Genomic DNA, 17,383 nt, shown 5'->3' with positions numbered 1-17,383 from the left:
CTCTGGAGAACGAACAAGCAGTTCATGACAAAGATACCTTTAAGGAATGAATTAGAACTCTTCGTGGGTGGATGTGGATATGCGGGCTTTGTAATTAATTGCAGTTGGGTTTATAGAACATAAAATGAATGTGATTTCATGAAGAAGCCCGGGAATATGTGAAGTTTACTAATACGGCTACAAATATGGTGCAATGCCCGACGAAGTTTAAGCCGGTGATTCGTTATAATGTCAATATTGTTGAGTGGAGGCTTTGGAGGCTCAGGGCTGGAGTGGTAGGTTTAGAGATCAGTCAGTGTACGTTGTAGCATTTTTCGCGTTGGAAAAAATTATTCCCTTTGCGAGATACCGGTAGATTTGCTTATAATCCATAGACTAGAATATGTGGATGTAGTCATAGAAATTTTAATCAATTAATTGATTAATAATCCTGAAAGCTGCCTTTTGTTCAATTCTACTTCAGCGATATATTTCGCATCAATCGACGTTGTATTCTGACTCACGTTGCACTACCGACATAGATGTGCATAATATAGCAACAGCCTTGGGTATCCACATTTGCTAGAAATTTTCTAGTACGTTTACCTAGCTCTCCGCAGTCCATGCTGTGCACCATAGCCTCTAATCCACCGCAAAGTGGACCTAGCGAAGGATATATTTAGGAGGGAAAAAGAGCGTGCCTATTTCCCATTCTTGGTATTCCAAGCGACTCTACTTTAGGAGGCCAAGGTACAATGCCGAGGAAAAAAACCAAGGCTCCAAGAATTCCCGCCCGTTGGCGCGTCTCTTACGGAATCCTGACATGGTTCCTGGGTGGCAGTGCTAAATAGTGGCCAGCTAACTCTGGCGATCTACTAAGCGAAAAGTTGACGGGTCGAGCCGAGGCATATCTCGCAGAAACACACGATCGAGTATGAATCAGTTTGTCGTGTCGATCAAACAAATGAAACTCGTCTGATCGTCAGGCGTGAATTTTCTGCCGCTAACGCCAAAGTTCAAACTTCATTCTGGCTGCCTAATGGACTGTATCGAATGAAATAGACGAGTTGATGGACAAGCTTTGTTAGACTCGGAAACTGCGGAACCGTCCACGGAGTCCGCGTGGCCCGTCGTCCGGTACCTTTTTCTTTTGGTGGATCTGGAACGTTGCCTTTTGGAAGCATTGGTACCTCGGTGAAGGTGAACCGTTGGGTGTTTCCGAGGGGGTGATAGGGTAATCGGTAGAAGATGCCCTAATGCAGAAAAAAAAAATATATGAGAGAGAGAAAAAACGAGAAGAAAAGGAAAGAAGAAAAGCGGGAAAATGGAGCTAGTATCAGTTCAAAGACTTATCAATGGCTATAAATACTTCTAAACCAAGAAAAGAACAATACCTCTCCAATCAGATTCAAGATAATCGCTCCACTCGGACTCGGAAGTCGCAGAGACCAACCAATGGAGATGAAAAGCGACCCTCCCCGTGCATCGAAAGAGTTGGAATTGGGAAGCATGCATAAGTCGGTGATACCAATCATTTGCCCATTACTTAAAGTCGCGGATCGGCTGATGAACGTCGAGCTTTTAGCTTTACTTTAACCTCTGTCCGAATCCGCATCCCGTCGCGAAATCTCATCGGCCCATCACTGTACATCCCGAACAACGAGATTATGTGTTGACAGCACTATTTACCCATTCACCTCCATAAAGGACGCCTTTACTCCGTGACACGCTCTCAACTTTCTTTATCCGACGCATCCGAACCACCATGGGTATCCCTACCGCGGGTGTTATCGTTATCGTCATTGTCGCCTGTCTAGCCGCCGTGTCGCTGGGCGCCGCGATGTGGAAACAGGTTTATCCCACCGACCATTCAGCGCATCGATACAATTTCTCTCGCGACCAGGAGCTATATATGCGATCGGTCCGGCTGAAAAACGTGGGGGGTCTTCGACAAGAGTCGCGCACGAAGGAGCCCACGCCAAGGGATCTCGAATCAGCTATTTGTACGTCGCTTGGCTTTCCTATGTAGAAATTTTCGATTGCGAGCGCCTGAGCTAATGCGTGTTGGCCATAATCTAGATACGGAAGATGGCTCGTCGCGGTTTTGAGTCACGTTGATGATCACCGTTTGTCCACTTTCATGGTGGAGTGTATTATGTGATTATGATTATCGCTTCTGCTGCAGCGTTGAATGGCGTTGGTTCACTTGGATATATCCCGGGCTTGAAGGTCTTGAAGATCTTTTGTTTGTTTATTTTTATTTTTATTTTTTTTTTTTTTGTTGTTCGTTTTTTCGTTGTATGAATGTGGGTCTCTTCATTGAGAAAGTGCCATTCGCTCCGCAGGATGATGCAGAACACACTGCGCTGGTGCAATATATACTTGGCTGTCCCATTCATTGCGATATGGTCATAAGGAGTGGGGGGTCACAGGTGTTGCCAGAGGATCTGTCTCGGTGAGTGCATGGGTCTTGGAGGAACAGCTCTTCCATGCAATTTGATCGCTCTCTGTAGATATACCAAGAAACAATAAAAGTTATGTGCTAGAGGTGACAATAGCCCGTTTCAGTGATATGGTAAGCAAGTCTCCACGAGGAAGTGTAAGCCCCCTGGGCGAGAACTGACACTTATTTCCGGGTTAATATCAGTGACACTGCATGAAGGCACACAAAAAGTTACTATGTCTATACGCACTGTTCATATCACATGTAGCTCATAAAGATAGTGTTGCCTTATGAAAACAGGATAGACCTTGACTTTGGTCCTTTCTAGCATATCTCTAGGATACTTTTTGTACGGAGTGGAACCTTATACTAGATATCCCCTGTGTAGTTGACATGTATCTTTAGCCTTCATCTTTTGATCTAGGAGAGCAGTTCATTACACCGTAGTAGTTACCACCCTTCCCTAATTCTAGATTTCCCCAGATTGGCATGTGCAGGGGAACTCCAACCTAAAAGGTTGCTCGTCTCATCGTCTGAAATAGCTCCATTCTTATCACGCTCCTGTATCAACAACTTTCTCAGTAATTCCTGTATTCTTCTGCAGTACTTTCAGATCCAGAGCATTCCTTTGCAATACTTCGTTCATCAGATCTGTTTACATTTCCTGTAGTTTAGATAGGTACTATATATATTGTTCATACCCGTCACACCCTACTAATCTGCTATGTCCTGAGTCGGTATACAGTGGCTTGCACAATTGGTTTACCCCAGACTGAGGTGTAATGCGCCTAATCTCGGGATCGGGTAAAATGCCTGCTTCTACTGCCACTCCGGACTCCTTTCTCACCTGTATTATCAGGTCAAACAATTCTGAAATGAAGCACAATAAGGAGTTCATCCCACTTGAATCAAACCCTCGAAAACTTTTCTCAACTGGCCCATAATCTGGGAACTACCCAATCGCTTCTATATGTACTCTCTTAGTAGTATATTCAAATCTGCAATAATTATTTAAATAAACAGTATCTCTATTAGAATCCACGCTGGTCGCGTTGGGGTTCAAAATCTGGGACCTGTTCGGGTTCTCGGGGTTCGGGTCGGGTCCGGCGGGGAACCCGTGCCACTTTACCCCATACGTGAGAGAAAGTTATCCTTCCCTATTATATTACATGCCAGAAGTTACTTATCATATGTCTTAACGGTGACCCTGTGGAAGCCGGGGTTTGGCAAGACTCTGAGGAAATATTTTGTATATTAATAACACATACAAATACCCTAGCGAATGTGAGACTAATTCAGCACCCAAAAGCCTCCGCGACCTCGTAACCCCACTAAGCCATCATTACCTTTCTGCAGATTAACCTCTTTGACATTGGAATAATGATAGGTATGCAAATTGCTCTCCAATAAGCCTTCTATTTCTTTCAAGCTCTAATATCAAACCGTCGATTTCTAGGACCATCTTTCAACCTAAAGCTGAAAATGAGTACTGGCTTTGATCTCTGCGAACAGATTACTTTGGCCGTTCGTGGCCGGTGTGAGACCTGGAATTTCATTCGCAATTTCACTTCCCACTGGGTGACCCCGCTAGTGGAGGCTGATGGATACAGCGAATTGGCCCTCTCAGCAGCTGAGGAGCGGCTCGGGATTTCATTGCCCGCAGTATTGAAGGAGACATATGCCCTTTTCGGTTGCCGTTCAGATCTCACTCGCAATCAAGAATAGTTGCTGGAACCAGTGGCTCTTTACATTGGCCATAATGCCTTAATATTTCGGCAAGAGAACCAAGGTGCTGCCCTCTGCGGAATTCTGCTAGCAGACCTACAGCATGCGGATCGTCCTGTATATCACTGCCGGTATTTAGTAAATGATGTAATGGAGGAATAGGAACTCTGGCTAGGGCGATTCTCTCTTGCGTGTCTTGATCTTATCCAGTGGGAATCATCATATGACTCAAGGATGCCGACTGAATGGCGGGATAGCGATGATAACGACCTTGCATTGGTTCAACAACTCTACTTAGAGCTCCCCTTTTTGGAGGGAAGTGACAGTTATACCCCTTTTGGTGTGCGTTGGTTTACTGGGACTGACCTGCTTCTTTGCTACACTGGCTTTGATCTCAGGGTCCGAGTACGTACCCGAGAAGCACTATGTTCCATTCGCGAGAACCTCCCTGGAGAATGGTTGAATGAATGAAGGAACCACTTCAGCCGGCCTCCTAGATACCCAGAGATCCGCTTTTAGTGAATATGTCCAGATTGAATTATTTTCATCTAGAATATGCCGAAGAACCATTCGGTTACGTAACGGAGATAAAGTGTTCTTTCAAGCAATTAAGTCCATATCCAGCCAATTATTCTTTTACACCAAGTCCCGAGTCTTCCGATCCCGCATGCTGTTTAGTGATTCAAATATCTGGAGAAAGGCATAGTGCCCCTTTTTTTTTTTTTTTTTTTTTTTGAAAAATACCTTCACAATGAAGGCTTTAAGAATGCTTTTAGAGGAGATACTATAGTTGGGAGATTACATTGTGTGACATTCCCTGCAATTAGTAAATCTCATCGAGGATATTTACCTAAACATGGCGTGAAGAACAAATGCCATATTCTACAAGAGTTTGCTCAATGATGGTGATAGAACTTTTAATAACATGGATGAGGAAGGAGTCAAAGTGATTCTGGTGATGTTGATGATCAATAAAGACTCAAAGGGTGCGTCGAAGACTGTTGGGAAAAAAAATTGTTTATTCCACTTGATCAGTTATGAAATTAATGTCGTGAACTGAAGATGATGATACACACCTAGATACTTAAGAGAAATCCTAGTCAAAGTAAGATTTCTACAAGATAACCTTAGACACATAAGGATTCTCGTTAGTCGTCTACTCTGTATATGATATGATCTAAGGAGCCTCTTGGGCCTGTGCCACAATGGTAGCTTGGTGGTCAACCCTTCTAGAAAAATTCAAATTTCCTTACATCGATGAAAGATTAAAACTACCTTTTAAAATATAACGTCCCTTTGCGTCCCTCTGCGTCCCTCTGATAGATGGAGGTGATCACAAATGCCTCAACTCTATTTTACTCTTAAACACACTGAAGCTAGTTAATAGCTTGAATAGTAGTTATACAGTTCGCCATACTTTATATACTCACTTCCTACGGCGTAGCTAATACCTTACTATCTACTAGTCAGAACGCGAGAGGGGATTAATAATACTGTTTTCGGAAAAAGAATATTTATTATCCAAGTGACGAAACGGAGCAGAGTGGGACTAAATAATTGACAGAGTCACTCTCTTTCTGGTTGATGACTGTTTCGTCACCTTCGCCTGGGTATGATCTGTAAAGGAGTCTGTAGGAGATGAGTACTTCTTTTTTCGTAGGTTTGTAATGAGTTGTGGATAAGTCACAGTAGAGCCACTTCCAGATGGTAGGCCACAAGGCATGGAGGCTATTGGCTGTCTTTCACGCTGTTCTTCAGTTACATTTTGATGATCAGAATGACCCTGATCAGAAGTGTTCGTGAGTCGATAGAGTTCATCCAGGATCGCTTGGTCCAAGAACTTCTCGAACTTAGTGAAAAACCCTCGCTGGAACGGATAGAAGGTTTCTTTATAAGGACCGTTGAATGTCCCAATCCTTGCATCAGGGCTGTTCACGTAGAGGATATAGTCCAGCGCACAGCAAAGCCACGAGTGCCCGTTATTCCTAAAGTACTCTGGTTGATGTTCTTCGCCACCAGCAAACTTTGTCCTATACATGTCCCTTTTGATATCTGTTACGAGGATTCCCCCCAGTCCCCATTTTGGTATCGTTTCGCATCAGCCTCCCTCTCGATGAGGGCTTTGAATGCTTCTTCATATCTGCAACCATCATTAGTTGAAAGGAAAGCACTAAGTCATGCGGGCCGCGGGCGGGAGGAAGCGAACCGAGTCATGATGGAGTTTCGCTGGTTCCAAAAACCAAGTTTCGAAATATCTGGGACGTCCCAGGATTCTGACCCCCTAAGCCACCCCATGAGTATGCCGAGCGATGTAACCACTAGCATAAAGTCAGCCAGGGATTGACCTGAAATTTTAGCATAGGGGCAGAAGAAGAAGGAAGATCACCTCTGCGGCTGCGAAACGGGGTGAGCCCCAGACGACAGAACTCGTGGAATTCTGACATAAAGAAGTGTGGGCAGTTTTATCGGATTCTCCTCCTTTATCTTTGTTATCTGACTCTGAAGTCGCAGCAAACCAACGAAACGTTTGGGCAACCTGGGGGAGGGTCATTTCAGTTTAGACATAGCAAAGGATGGATACTTTAGTTTGACACTTACCGCAGTCGCACTGTTTCCCATAACCTGCTCTTGACTCGGGTACTTCTCACGCGTACCACGGGCGTTTCTAATCTTCGAGCTGGTTACATGCGTAGCAATAATGTTCCCCTTGCCGCTAAGGTCCAGCTGCCCCAGGGCCTGTTTCTCCCCCTCGCTAACGAACTGCCTGGCGTCGCCGCTATCGATTTTCTTGAACATGACCTCCATTGCTGCATCTGTCTCTTGCGATAGCATGTCATCGCCCGCCTGTTTCCTTAGTTCTACCAGATCACCCTTCCCTTTATTATTAGACTTCTTTTCCACGACGGAAACATTTTTTATATCGTCGACGTTGGGAAGCGATCAATCTGGTCGGAATTTCAGATATGCATCGTAGTCTTTTTCCAAACCCACGTTTCATAGTGGCCAAGAGGAGATTTTGCAAGCTAGAGCCTGCAAAGCAGGTTGGTAGTCTTCTAGGTCAATTTGGGCAGGGAATCGAGCATTTATTCAGCTAATGATATATGGCATATTGATGTATTTGAGAGAGGGATGCCAATCCAATTCAACCACATGAATTTCCTCTCTTTTCACTTGCGTCCTCTCCCCTACGCCGTTGAGATATTCCACTGAATCTCCGTAGTCAATAGCCTTATGATCATAATCATACTAGTCCTTCGTCAGATCACTCTCGAAACGAAGTGGGTGTGTCGGCGCCTTTCGCCTCTCATTCCCATTATATCCATCTATGAGTTTCATGCCTTCTCCTAGCTTCATTCCTGTACAGTTATATGTATACTATAGGTAGTGATATCACCACAGCCACAGCCCTGTGAGAGCCACAGATTGAAAAAGAAAAAAAAAAAAAAAGTCCTAGGAAAAGCTCATATCCGGCTTAAACTTCAGATGCTCCAACCCACGACAATCCAGTTCAATCATCCTAGCTTCTACTAAATTTTACACTGTGTTTATACATCCTGGTAGGTCCCGGGTGGGAAATATAAATTTGCAAACCCCGCATTAGGGAATTCCTCTCTCAACAACACTAAGCTATGCACCACTGATCCTAAGAAAATAGATATAGCAATGTAGCATATTGATTCTAATGAAATATTTTACATGACAATTATTAGTGTTGTTGTTAGTATTAGCAAACATTAATAATAGAATGTGTTTTGCTGCCCCTCAAGCTTGGCAGAGATGCAGATGCTAATCGATAAAGACGGCACGATAGACCACCTCCTTACTTACACTAGACCAGCATCATTTTTTAACCGAACGCTAATCCCTGCTGGTCAATTGATTAGTTCCCGACTTGTTCTCGCCACAAACGCGAGCGATGGCGTGCTTCCACGATCAAAAATTAAAGTAATTCCCCAGGATTCCGAACCACAACCAACTGCAGAGATATGCAGAAAAACGAGGAACGTGCTCAACACATGTAACCAGCATTCGACAAATCTCATATACACCATGTCTTATCCGATTGAAAAGGCAAACCCCACTGTCAATTCTCCACCAGAGACGTCGGATATGGAAAGATGCAAGTCAAAAGAAAGCTCAGAACGGCCTGCACAGCCTACCCTAGAACGACAAAAATGGTATCAATGGTTTGCGCCGACAGACACCCCAGCCGAGCGTCGTCTGATACTCAAGTTGGACGGCTTGATTATCGTCTTCCTCTTTTTGGCCCATTGGGCGAAGGTCCTGGATTCGTCGGCGACGAGTACTGCCTATGTGAGTGGGATGAAAGAGGATCTGAAGCTGTATGGGAATCAACTTAATTATCTCAACACAGTGTATATGTAAGTTCTCTATTAGGTGGCATGTAGATGGAAGTTTCTAATTTGTCATACAGGGTTGGATTCATCACGATGCAGATCCCTCTGACATTGGCGGTTAGTTGCATATTGGCAATGAGTGGGAATGAAAAAAATACTAATGCGGCAGTTTAGATGACCCGCTGCCCAGTGAACTATTTCCTCCCAGCTGCAGATTTGTTCTGGGGTGTTTTTACGCTGGCTCAATACAAGGCCAGCAGCGTGACCCAGCTCTATGCCCTTCGGTTTTTCGTTGGCGCTCTTGGTGGCTTTTTTTTCCCTGCTGTCCAATGGTATCTGGGCAGTTGGTATAAAAGGTCTGAACTTGCACGTCGTGGCGCAATCTTTTTCATCGCTAGCCAGGTAGGCAGTATGAGCTCGGGGTATATCCAAGCCGGTGCCTATGCACGACTGGATGGTCGGTATGGGATCGAAGGATGGAGATGGCTATATATTATCTGTAAGCCGTATTGCTCTCCACTGTATCGCAGATGTACCCTCTAACGGATCAATAGGCTTTGCCTGTACTATCCCGATTGCCTTTCTTGGTTTATGTCTACTTCCCAGTACCCCAGATCGATGCAACTCTCGCTATCTCACCCAGGATGAGATTCGCCTAGCACAAGAACGCATGGCTGCCGAACACCGCGAGCCTCGTCAACCATTTACTATCCCCAGAATTGTCACCATCTTAAAAGGGTGGCGTATTTGGGTTCTCGTCGGGTTCGCCTTCTTCTTCTCCCAAGCTGACGGGGTCTCCTCAAATAGTGGTTTGTCGCTCTGGCTTAAAGAAGAAAATTATTCCGTCGAATCCATCAACACTATTACCACTGTGTCGCCAGCCGTCACTATTGTCGCCTCGATCGTGTGCGGCGTGATATCCGATATCTACGACGCCAAGGTCTCGTTGATCGCTATCACTGCGCTGCTGAATATCTTCGCCTGTCTGGTACTTGCGATATGGAATGTTCCGGTAGGGCTGAAATTCTTCGCATTCTTCCTGTCTGGCACAGCAGATGGTATTGCCGCCATTATATATGCCTGGGCGAACGAGATTTGTGCACGCAGTGCAGAGGAGCGGGCCTTGGTTATTAGTGCCATGAATACTATCGGGAATACGTTTGGCGCTTGGATTCCGCTTTTGTAAGTGATTCTAGAATTGTGTCGGTAGGTGGATACTTATGCTAACTTTGATTGGCAGTGTATGGAAGACGGTGGATGCACCCAGGTATTTGATTGGATATAATTGGAATCTGGCGCTGGATGTCTGCATGTTGATCATGCTATTTGTGCTACGGTACTTCTGGGTCAGGGAGCAACGAAGGGATAGGGCATGAAGCTCATATGAACATGCTCTGCCACTATATGATGATATATGAACGACTTGGTCTGTAAAATCTATGTTTTTAGCCCGTGATAACTCTAAACTCTACGACGGTAAGACAATCCAAGATATTATTATATTCCTCGCGATATAATCGCATCATGGTTTCCGAAATGCTTCATAAACCGTCCACGAATCACCCGGTGCTCGCGTTCTCCGATAGCAATCGGCCACAGAACTCTAGCAGCACCATCTTCAAAGCCGATCGGGCAGCCGTCTGCCCGCTGACACTCCGGTGCAGCACTCATATAACCCGGGTCAACGGTATTCATAGCGACATGCCGCTTCCACGCCGATTCACTCTCGGTCTCCGTGATCATATTCAGCGCCGCCTTGGACATATTCGTGTGAACATGGTGACCAGCTTTGCTAGCAGACTTCGTCCTGCTCTCCAGGATCCCCTCCCGGGACGACACATTCACGATGTATCCCAAAGGCCGCAACGACTTCTCCGTAGCCCCCATTCGGGGCAATAGCTCCCGACATAGAATCAGCGGGACAAACGCATTCACAGCCTGCGCACTAATGACATCCTCATATGGGATCTGGTCCAGATGCTGAGTCCACGATGACTTTGAGTCATCCTCCACCATTCCATCCGGACCCAGACCCTTCTGCACCATTCCCTGACCTTCCATAGACTCTGACTCGGCGGCACCCGCAATCTGCAACCGGACGCGATCCTCAATGCCACCCCAAGCACTGCTGCCCACTCCACCCCGAAGCTTGGGCACATACCGCTCCCCATAATCCGCCATCACTTCATGTCCCCCAACCTCCCCTTCCAACTGCTCCTCCCTCACAATAGCCCTCGTTTCAGAACGCACAGGATCCGTCAAAGTCTGCGCTGCATTATTAATCAGAATATCCAGCGCCCTGTCCGCAGTCCTACCCGCATCCCCATTCCTCTCCCCCTCCCAACCATCCAGTAACCGCTTCACAACCTCCACAAGCCGGAACGCATCTCTAGCCGTGCGGAAATCCGCCCCCACAACCCTCAACCGCGACGAAAAGTCCCCGAAATCGACCTCCTTCATATACCGCACCACCGCGTCCCGCGGATATCGCGATGACACGATCACACTGGCTCCACAGCGGAGCAGCCGTAGCGCAGTTTCATAACCGAGGTTGATTCTTCCGCCCGTTACCAGGGCCGTTTTACCTCTTAACTTGAGATTCGGGGGTTCTGAAATCGCCGACGAGGCTAGGTTGAATGACCCGCATGGTCGACACAGTGACGGGTATATATTGTGCGCTTCGTCAGTTCGGATTTCAAAATGGCACATGTAGCAAGTTCGCTTTTGTCTGCGGGACTTGTAACTAGCCTTGGAGTCAAGCCGGCTGTCTTTATGAGCTGTGTGGAGGTGATTCACAACACGGAGACCCCCTTCAAACGCCAGTTGGGTTTTCACAGATGAGATCACGTCCGGGAATGGACTTGTGCTGTTAAGCATGGAGATGGAGGGGTATTTCTGGAGGTATTCGAGTACGCGGAGCGCGGATTGGAAGTCCTTTGTTCTGGGGATTATCCCTGTTCCTTTTTCGGTGTCTTCGCTTGTCCAGGTTCTGATGCAGCTCATTTGGTTTACGGAGGCTTTGATTCCGCTGATGACGCCCTGGCATTGGAGTCTGCGGATTGGGGCTGGGATGGTGGTGTCTGGGATTAGATGTTTGGAGATTTCGTCGAGGAGATCACAGGGCTGGGTTGGGAGGTGCATGGCTAGTGGACTGGGGAGGTGGTTCTCCTGGCAGAGGATTTGGTCGCGGCGTAGACATGCTGCCATTATGGATGGAGGCTGGGTTTGGATGAATTCAATGTAGTCTTTCTCTTCTTCTGTTTGGGGCATTTTGTAGGAAGTAGGATATATAGGAATGATTTTTATAAAGTATCGTGGGGGAGGGGGCGTAGACTGTATAATTTATATACTAGGGCTATGAGGCTGAAACAAGTAAAAATCGATGTGTGGGGGGGAGGAGTGGATCGTTACTAATGAGTCACTCGATTTTTTGGCCCCATTACTAGGGTTCGTATCAACTCTACTAGTGTAGTATGTATCCATGGCCATATATATATATCCCCACCATCCCATACCTCAAGCAGTCCAAATATCGCGTACCCAATACACTCAAAAAAATCAAAAAGAAAAAGGATCACCACTTCTCCAAACACCAAAAAAAAAAAAAAAAAAAATGCTAACAAATACCTCCCTCAACAAAATAATCACTTCCTTCTCCACCCTCCCCAGAGAAGTAGCCCACCAAATCCTCAACGACATCCGGATCTGGGACATCCTGCGGCTCATCTGTTACAACGATGCACACATCAACACCGACATCCTCACCCACCCAACCCTGGGCCGACTCTTGCACTACGATCCAGAAATCCTAGATGAAGTCCGCAAAACAGCAGATTTATACCGCACAGTCTGCACGGCCCACAACCTCACCGCAGCGCCACTATCATCTCCCCTGGCGTTAAACACCCAGACCTTCAAATCAGACTTTAAAGCAATCACAAATTACATGCACCACCGCCTCATCGAGGAATTATATCTAGAGTCCTGGAAACGGGACGTCCTTGCTCATTACACCCCATTGCCAGCTGTATGGGACTCATCTACTATCCAGGGGTTAGAAGCTCGTTGGAACGCGATTCAAGACGCGCAGTTGAAACTAAACACGCGGAAAGCAAGTCAGCTTCGTAAAGCAGCTGATTTGCTGGAGACTAATCCCGACATTGTGAAGAAAATGATCGATCCTAGTCAGGCGCTGCGGAAGAATATTCCACATATTGTCCAGCGGATTAGGGGGACTGAGAAGCGGGTTAAATGGCAATCTTTGCTTCGGGGGGGTAGGTTGAAAGGCATGTCATGGTTTGCGTATGGGCATTTCCCGGTTGTCCCGTTTGATCGGGCTTTGGGGGTTGTTTTGCGGGGTTTGGAGGGGATGGGGGTTAAATATGAATTAGGGGAGGAAGAGGAGGAGGTTGATTCTGGGAGGTTGATGAGGGAAACTGAGAGCTTGGGGGAGGTGGGTAGCTTGGTGAGAGTTGTGGTTGAGGGGTTGAAGTTTGTGTATGATGGTGAGGATGGGGGTCGGTTGCCTAGGATAGCTAGGGAGGAGGGTGGGGATTCTTTCTATTTTATTCCGAGGGGTCCTCTGGATGCGTTCCTTTATACCGGGGATGGCCTGGCGAGGATGTATGAGGCTCATGATGAGAGGGAGATTGCCTGGTTGGAGGCTTTTGTGGCGGTGTATCGGTATTTTAGACCCGGGGGTGAGATGTCTGGTTAGTCTGGGAGATCTGGGTTTGTTTTGAATAGTACCTAAAGAAGATATCATCATCATTAATTGGATATTTAACTGAACGATATGTTAGAATTACATCTGAGTTGATGTAGTGGAAGAAAGAGAAAGAAACGATCAAAGATATCAGTACGCTGTGATAGCAATCATATTAAGCAAGATGCTCAGTTGTGCTAGTATTCCTTGAGCTATACATATGAAAATGAGGGTTGAATATTTGAACGGTCTGCGCTTCTAATATATGCTTAGTACAAGATTCCTTGTTATTTCTTGCGCCTTTATTCATCAGATTCTGGGCCGGTCGTTTGCTCTTAGCAAGATTTATATTCAGGCCGTGTTGGGAATTTTCCCCCATTGTGGCTCGCTCTCGTGCAACGGTTGCGAAGCAACAATAGAAAGTAAGCAAGGCAGGGCCAAGTAGCTAACCCGTCTTTACCAAACTTGCTAGACCGGAGCTTAACCATCTTTGCCTCAATCAAGGAATTGGAAAGTGCAGACATAATCATTATGGGTGACACACCTTCTGTTCTTTCTGTATGTTAAATTCATTTTTCGTTTGTTTAATAGTCATCATTGAGCAGGGTTTCCGGTGCCTTGCGGTCCGTCTACTGACGCCTTTTAATTGGATTGCCTGTAAAATTTCCATAATCTCGTAGCGGCTGGGCGGCACCGTTATTATGAACGTCACTAGCAGTAGTGCATCAGAAATGACTGTGCATCCTGTCTGCAGACGGTAAGCGCGTAGGTGTTAATGAAGGGATGGTGGGGAATGTTCTCCACTAGGCAAACAAACAAGGCAGGGCCTTGCATAGACACGTGATCGTATCGGCCAATGACAACCTAGTGGAAGAGCCTCAAGGTAGCTCCGTGCGCATCTCCCCTCTCTCTATTACTTCGATACGTGGGCTTTGATTAGCGGACGGTGGGAATCTCTGACTCATTGAGGCTCATATAGGCGACCAACATGAACATTGGCCGCTGATTTGTCCATTCCTCAGGCAACTAGATAGTCCAGGCAAGGGCCTTCTGCCTGCTACCGTTACATACACAATGACTGAGTCATTGTACAACAATGGTAGTGGTGTGTGTGCCAGAGTTGCTGGGATGCGCTTTGTAGCTCATAATCTGCTTAAATGGCAGGCCTCCTGCCCTTTCGCCATGTTTAGCTTGCTAGAGAGAACGACTATCCGCTACCTCTCAAGTCTCAACTGATTTGCTCTGGAAATATCCTGAGCCAGATGTATATACTGTACGACTCCGATCAAGAATCTAACAATAGCGACAGCGATAGCGAAATGTCGTCATGTACTGAAGAGGAAGCTACATGCGAGAGAGGCGCGCCGACGACTTCAGGTCAGTTTGTTTTTAAGTTTTAACTGTTCAACAGTAGTAGAAGAGCTAGACTAATACTCTATAAGACCCGGAGTCTCAGCCTGTGAACTATGCCCCTACCGGTTCCATCTGTGAGGTTCATAACCTCTACGAGTCTAAGCCGGACAAAAGGGGTCGCACATCGTGGACAAAGGAGTACCCTGACGACCTCAGTGTCCCGGCCGAGGATACTGAATCTGGTCAGTACGCACTCCTGGTGCGAAATGTTAAGTGCTACGACGGCCGCAAACCCCTACAGATCCACTCCATCGTTGTTCAGAGTACATTGCTGAAAGAATTCCTGGCCAAGGTCTTCAAGAACTACCCCGGCCTGACAATGACACTAAAGCGGGTTGAGTTCAAACCGCCCTTCATGCCGTTTGTCCACCGGTGGGAAGAGTTCTCAAACGCCCGGGAGGAAGTCAAAGACCCCAAGACCAAGTCTGTGGTTGACCTGCTCTATAGCATTCTAGAGGAAGAGCTTCGTGAGACTATTACCCGCAGGAAGGACCTGATCCTCAATGGCGTGGTCACACACGATTTACTCTGGACGATTTTTGAACCGGGAGTCCATGTTTACTGTATTTATGGTGACCATGAACGTGTCTTCCAGTCGGTGTCGGCCTCCACCAATTGTGAAGGAGTATTTGTTGTGTCCGCCAAGTACGTTGACTATGATGGAACCGGCTTTGGATATAGGAAGAACAGCCGATACATCCCGCCTTTCCAAGGAACACTGCCAATCAATGCCCTACCCGTTTTCCCTCTACATTTTCACCCGAATGCAGGCACTGTACGGGACAATCTGATTTCCCGGGGAAGATTGTGGGAGGAACACAGCGGTTATCACTACAAGCAATACGAAGGGCCTGGATTCACCAAATTCATGGGTCAGGAGATGCAGCTCAACGTGAAGAGCCGGGTAATTATCGATGGCGAGGCCTTCAATACTTTCAACCCCAACGACTCAACTAGAGTTGATGGCTGCATAAAAACTCTCAACGATGAGCAACGGCTTCTCGCAACTCCTACGTTACGTGGGTACTCGCTCAAGGATAAAAAGTGGCTTGAATTGTATCTTGAAGGGGTAAGGGATATTGTCTGGGACTCACGGGCTTTCGACTCACTGGTCCTTCCGGCGGAGCAGCAGCGGCTGAAAGGCCTGATTCTGGCCATCGCAAAAGCTCAGTCGAAGCAGATGGACACCTTTGACGATGTAGTGCAGGGCAAGGGTCGGGGCGTGATCATACAGCTGAGTGGCCCTCCGGGCGTAGGAAAGACGCTCACGGCTGAGAGTGTGGCAGAGGTCATGCGGGTTCCTCTATATGTCCTGAGTGCGGGAGACCTAGGCACATCCGCTGGGAATGTCGAAAAGGCATTGAAAGATATCCTTCGCATGGTCCCGAAGTGGGGTGCAGTTCTTCTGCTGGACGAGGCGGATGTGTTCATGGAGACGCGCAATTCTACGGATCTGGAGCGAAACGAGTTAGTTTCGATCTTCTTGCGACTTTTGGAATATTATGAGGTAAGTAGCCTGATTAATACCAACGTACGGCAAAGTCAAGCTGATTGATTGGATAGGGTATTTTGTTCCTCACGACCAACCGTGCAGAAAGCATCGATCCAGCTTTCGAGTCGCGTATTCATGTGTCGGTTCGGTACCCTGACCTCGATGCCAAGTCACGACGTCAAATCTGGGCACAATTCCTGGGCGGAAATGGAGGATTCTCGTCGGAACAGCTGGACTATCTTGCCCAGGTGAAGCTAAATGGCCGACAAATCAAGAATGTATTGAAGACGGCGCATCTTCTTGCGCGCGAGCAGGATCATGAGATTGGATATGATCATATTCGGACGGTTTTGGATTTGCGGGTTCCAAGTAATGCGAGCCCGATGGATGAGACTGATTAATATAGCTCATCCTTGGGTGCAATTCAGAGATGTTAATGACGCAAGGAATCCTCTGTTGTAATGATATTTTCGATACACGCATATTGTGAGCATTTCTACGTTTTGACCTATTTCTTATGTTTTACAAGTCCTCATGAGAAATAATGCTTGGCATGTGTCACTGTCACTTGGTTTGTGAACAGCAGGGTTTGTGTGAGTCTTTCGGTTGTAGTTGGAGTTTTATCCACCTCAAAGCGGTTTACCTGGATTTCGGTCGAGCCATATAGTGTTGACGATTGTGTCCTTTTGCTTGAGCCATGGACTACGCCGTAGTGCCATGGAAAGGAGTAGTCCTGAGGCTATTACGCAACTCATATCGTGCTCATCATGATGAATACGTCTCTACCATTATTACCCCCACTATAGACACAGAAAGCTCATTTCGCTACATTAGGTGCACACCGTGCTCAGATTATACTCACGTTAGACTACTAAAACACATCAAAAAGTATAACTAACGGTTTCTCAGAGACCCCGGAACTTGTACGAGCCAGGATAATGACCAGGCCTAATCCAACATCCCAGGGGCATCCCCTGGATCTATATCAAAGCGACGATGTGGTTGTCGAGGTCTATACAGACCTTCAAACAGTTATCGGCTTCATCAGGGAGTACTTGGAGTCCTTTTTGAGTGGCGGCGAACAATACGTGGCAATCACGCAGGTGTCCGACGCTGACCTTCTCGAGTTCAATAAATGGCGAGCATGTACTCGCCCTCGTATGTTCCTAGTCCGCGCATTCCGCCAATACAATACTCTCGTCATGAAGTTTAAATCGCCGCTATGCGACCAACTCAGCGCAGCCATGTACCAAAGGTTCTATATTCGT

General features: G+C 46.7%; 7 protein-coding genes across 7 annotated transcripts; 4 read left to right on the top strand and 3 right to left on the bottom strand.

The window, feature by feature from the left end:
• Positions 1 to 453: 453 nt before the first annotated feature.
• BDV27DRAFT_119683 (uncharacterized protein) lies at positions 454 to 1,291 on the bottom strand. Its single transcript, XM_032064920.1, has one exon. It carries the CDS (start codon positions 1,161 to 1,163, stop codon positions 996 to 998), a length of 168 nt encoding a protein of 55 aa, XP_031933457.1. The 5' UTR covers positions 1,164 to 1,291; the 3' UTR covers positions 454 to 995.
• Positions 1,292 to 1,440: 149 nt separating this feature from the next.
• On the top strand, positions 1,441 to 2,273 carry BDV27DRAFT_119682 (uncharacterized protein). The gene is made up of 3 exons (XM_032064919.1): positions 1,441 to 1,496; positions 1,565 to 1,982; positions 2,059 to 2,273. Exons 2-3 carry the CDS (start codon positions 1,745 to 1,747, stop codon positions 2,085 to 2,087), a joined length of 267 nt encoding a protein of 88 aa, XP_031933456.1. The 5' UTR covers positions 1,441 to 1,496; positions 1,565 to 1,744; the 3' UTR covers positions 2,088 to 2,273.
• Positions 2,274 to 6,357: 4,084 nt separating this feature from the next.
• On the bottom strand, positions 6,358 to 6,952 carry BDV27DRAFT_152255 (uncharacterized protein; the record flags this gene model as incomplete). The annotated part of the gene is made up of 3 exons (XM_032071528.1): positions 6,358 to 6,465; positions 6,534 to 6,683; positions 6,746 to 6,952. 3 exons carry the CDS (start codon positions 6,950 to 6,952, stop codon positions 6,358 to 6,360), a joined length of 465 nt encoding a protein of 154 aa, XP_031933455.1.
• Positions 6,953 to 8,109: 1,157 nt separating this feature from the next.
• Positions 8,110 to 10,011, top strand: BDV27DRAFT_79241 (major facilitator superfamily domain-containing protein). The gene is made up of 5 exons (XM_032077612.1): positions 8,110 to 8,529; positions 8,583 to 8,622; positions 8,680 to 9,004; positions 9,060 to 9,687; positions 9,746 to 10,011. The coding sequence occupies exons 1-5, from the start codon at positions 8,198 to 8,200 to the stop codon at positions 9,879 to 9,881; spliced, it is 1,461 nt and encodes a 486-aa protein (XP_031933454.1). The 5' UTR covers positions 8,110 to 8,197; the 3' UTR covers positions 9,882 to 10,011.
• Positions 10,003 to 11,775, bottom strand: BDV27DRAFT_170067 (uncharacterized protein; the record flags this gene model as incomplete). Its single annotated transcript, XM_032075201.1, has 1 exon — positions 10,003 to 11,775. The coding sequence occupies one exon, from the start codon at positions 11,773 to 11,775 to the stop codon at positions 10,003 to 10,005; it is 1,773 nt and encodes a 590-aa protein (XP_031933453.1).
• A 300-nt stretch (positions 11,776 to 12,075) lies between these two features.
• On the top strand, positions 12,076 to 13,222 carry BDV27DRAFT_170065 (uncharacterized protein; the record flags this gene model as incomplete). Its single annotated transcript, XM_032075200.1, has 1 exon — positions 12,076 to 13,222. The coding sequence occupies exon 1, from the start codon at positions 12,119 to 12,121 to the stop codon at positions 13,220 to 13,222; it is 1,104 nt and encodes a 367-aa protein (XP_031933452.1). The 5' UTR covers positions 12,076 to 12,118.
• Positions 13,223 to 14,168: 946 nt separating this feature from the next.
• Positions 14,169 to 16,760, top strand: BDV27DRAFT_79231 (ATP-binding protein). The gene is made up of 3 exons (XM_032077611.1): positions 14,169 to 14,587; positions 14,653 to 16,130; positions 16,187 to 16,760. The coding sequence occupies exons 1-3, from the start codon at positions 14,473 to 14,475 to the stop codon at positions 16,514 to 16,516; spliced, it is 1,923 nt and encodes a 640-aa protein (XP_031933451.1). The 5' UTR covers positions 14,169 to 14,472; the 3' UTR covers positions 16,517 to 16,760.
• The last annotated feature ends 623 nt before the right edge of the window (positions 16,761 to 17,383 follow it).

This window comes from Aspergillus caelatus (genome assembly GCF_009193585.1).
Source record: "Aspergillus caelatus strain CBS 763.97 unplaced genomic scaffold BDV27scaffold_4, whole genome shotgun sequence".
Taxonomy (NCBI): Eukaryota; Fungi; Ascomycota; class Eurotiomycetes; order Eurotiales; family Aspergillaceae; genus Aspergillus; species Aspergillus caelatus.
The sequence above is the reverse complement of the archived record's forward strand: the minus strand, read 5'-3'. Positions and strand labels throughout refer to the sequence as shown.

What these genes read in the sequence shown, in the direction of transcription:
- BDV27DRAFT_119682 (XM_032064919.1), top strand. Translation starts at nt 1,745, where the DNA reads ATGGGTATCCCTACCGCGGGTGTTATCGTTATCGTCATTGTCGCCTGT. An exon ending in GGATCTCGAATCAGCTATTT is followed by an intron (nt 1,983 to 2,058) that starts GTACGTCGCTTG and finishes GCCATAATCTAG; the next exon opens with ATACGGAAGATGGCTCGTCG.
- BDV27DRAFT_79231 (XM_032077611.1), top strand. Translation starts at nt 14,473, where the DNA reads ATGTATATACTGTACGACTCCGATCAAGAATCTAACAATAGCGACAGC. An exon ending in AGGCGCGCCGACGACTTCAG is followed by an intron (nt 14,588 to 14,652) that starts GTCAGTTTGTTT and finishes ATACTCTATAAG; the next exon opens with ACCCGGAGTCTCAGCCTGTG. An exon ending in GACTTTTGGAATATTATGAG is followed by an intron (nt 16,131 to 16,186) that starts GTAAGTAGCCTG and finishes TTGATTGGATAG; the next exon opens with GGTATTTTGTTCCTCACGAC.
- BDV27DRAFT_119683 (XM_032064920.1), bottom strand. Translation starts at nt 1,163, where the DNA reads ATGCTTCCAAAAGGCAACGTTCCAGATCCACCAAAAGAAAAAGGTACC.
- BDV27DRAFT_79241 (XM_032077612.1), top strand. Translation starts at nt 8,198, where the DNA reads ATGTCTTATCCGATTGAAAAGGCAAACCCCACTGTCAATTCTCCACCA. An exon ending in TATCTCAACACAGTGTATAT is followed by an intron (nt 8,530 to 8,582) that starts GTAAGTTCTCTA and finishes TTTGTCATACAG; the next exon opens with GGTTGGATTCATCACGATGC. An exon ending in GAGATGGCTATATATTATCT is followed by an intron (nt 9,005 to 9,059) that starts GTAAGCCGTATT and finishes ACGGATCAATAG; the next exon opens with GCTTTGCCTGTACTATCCCG.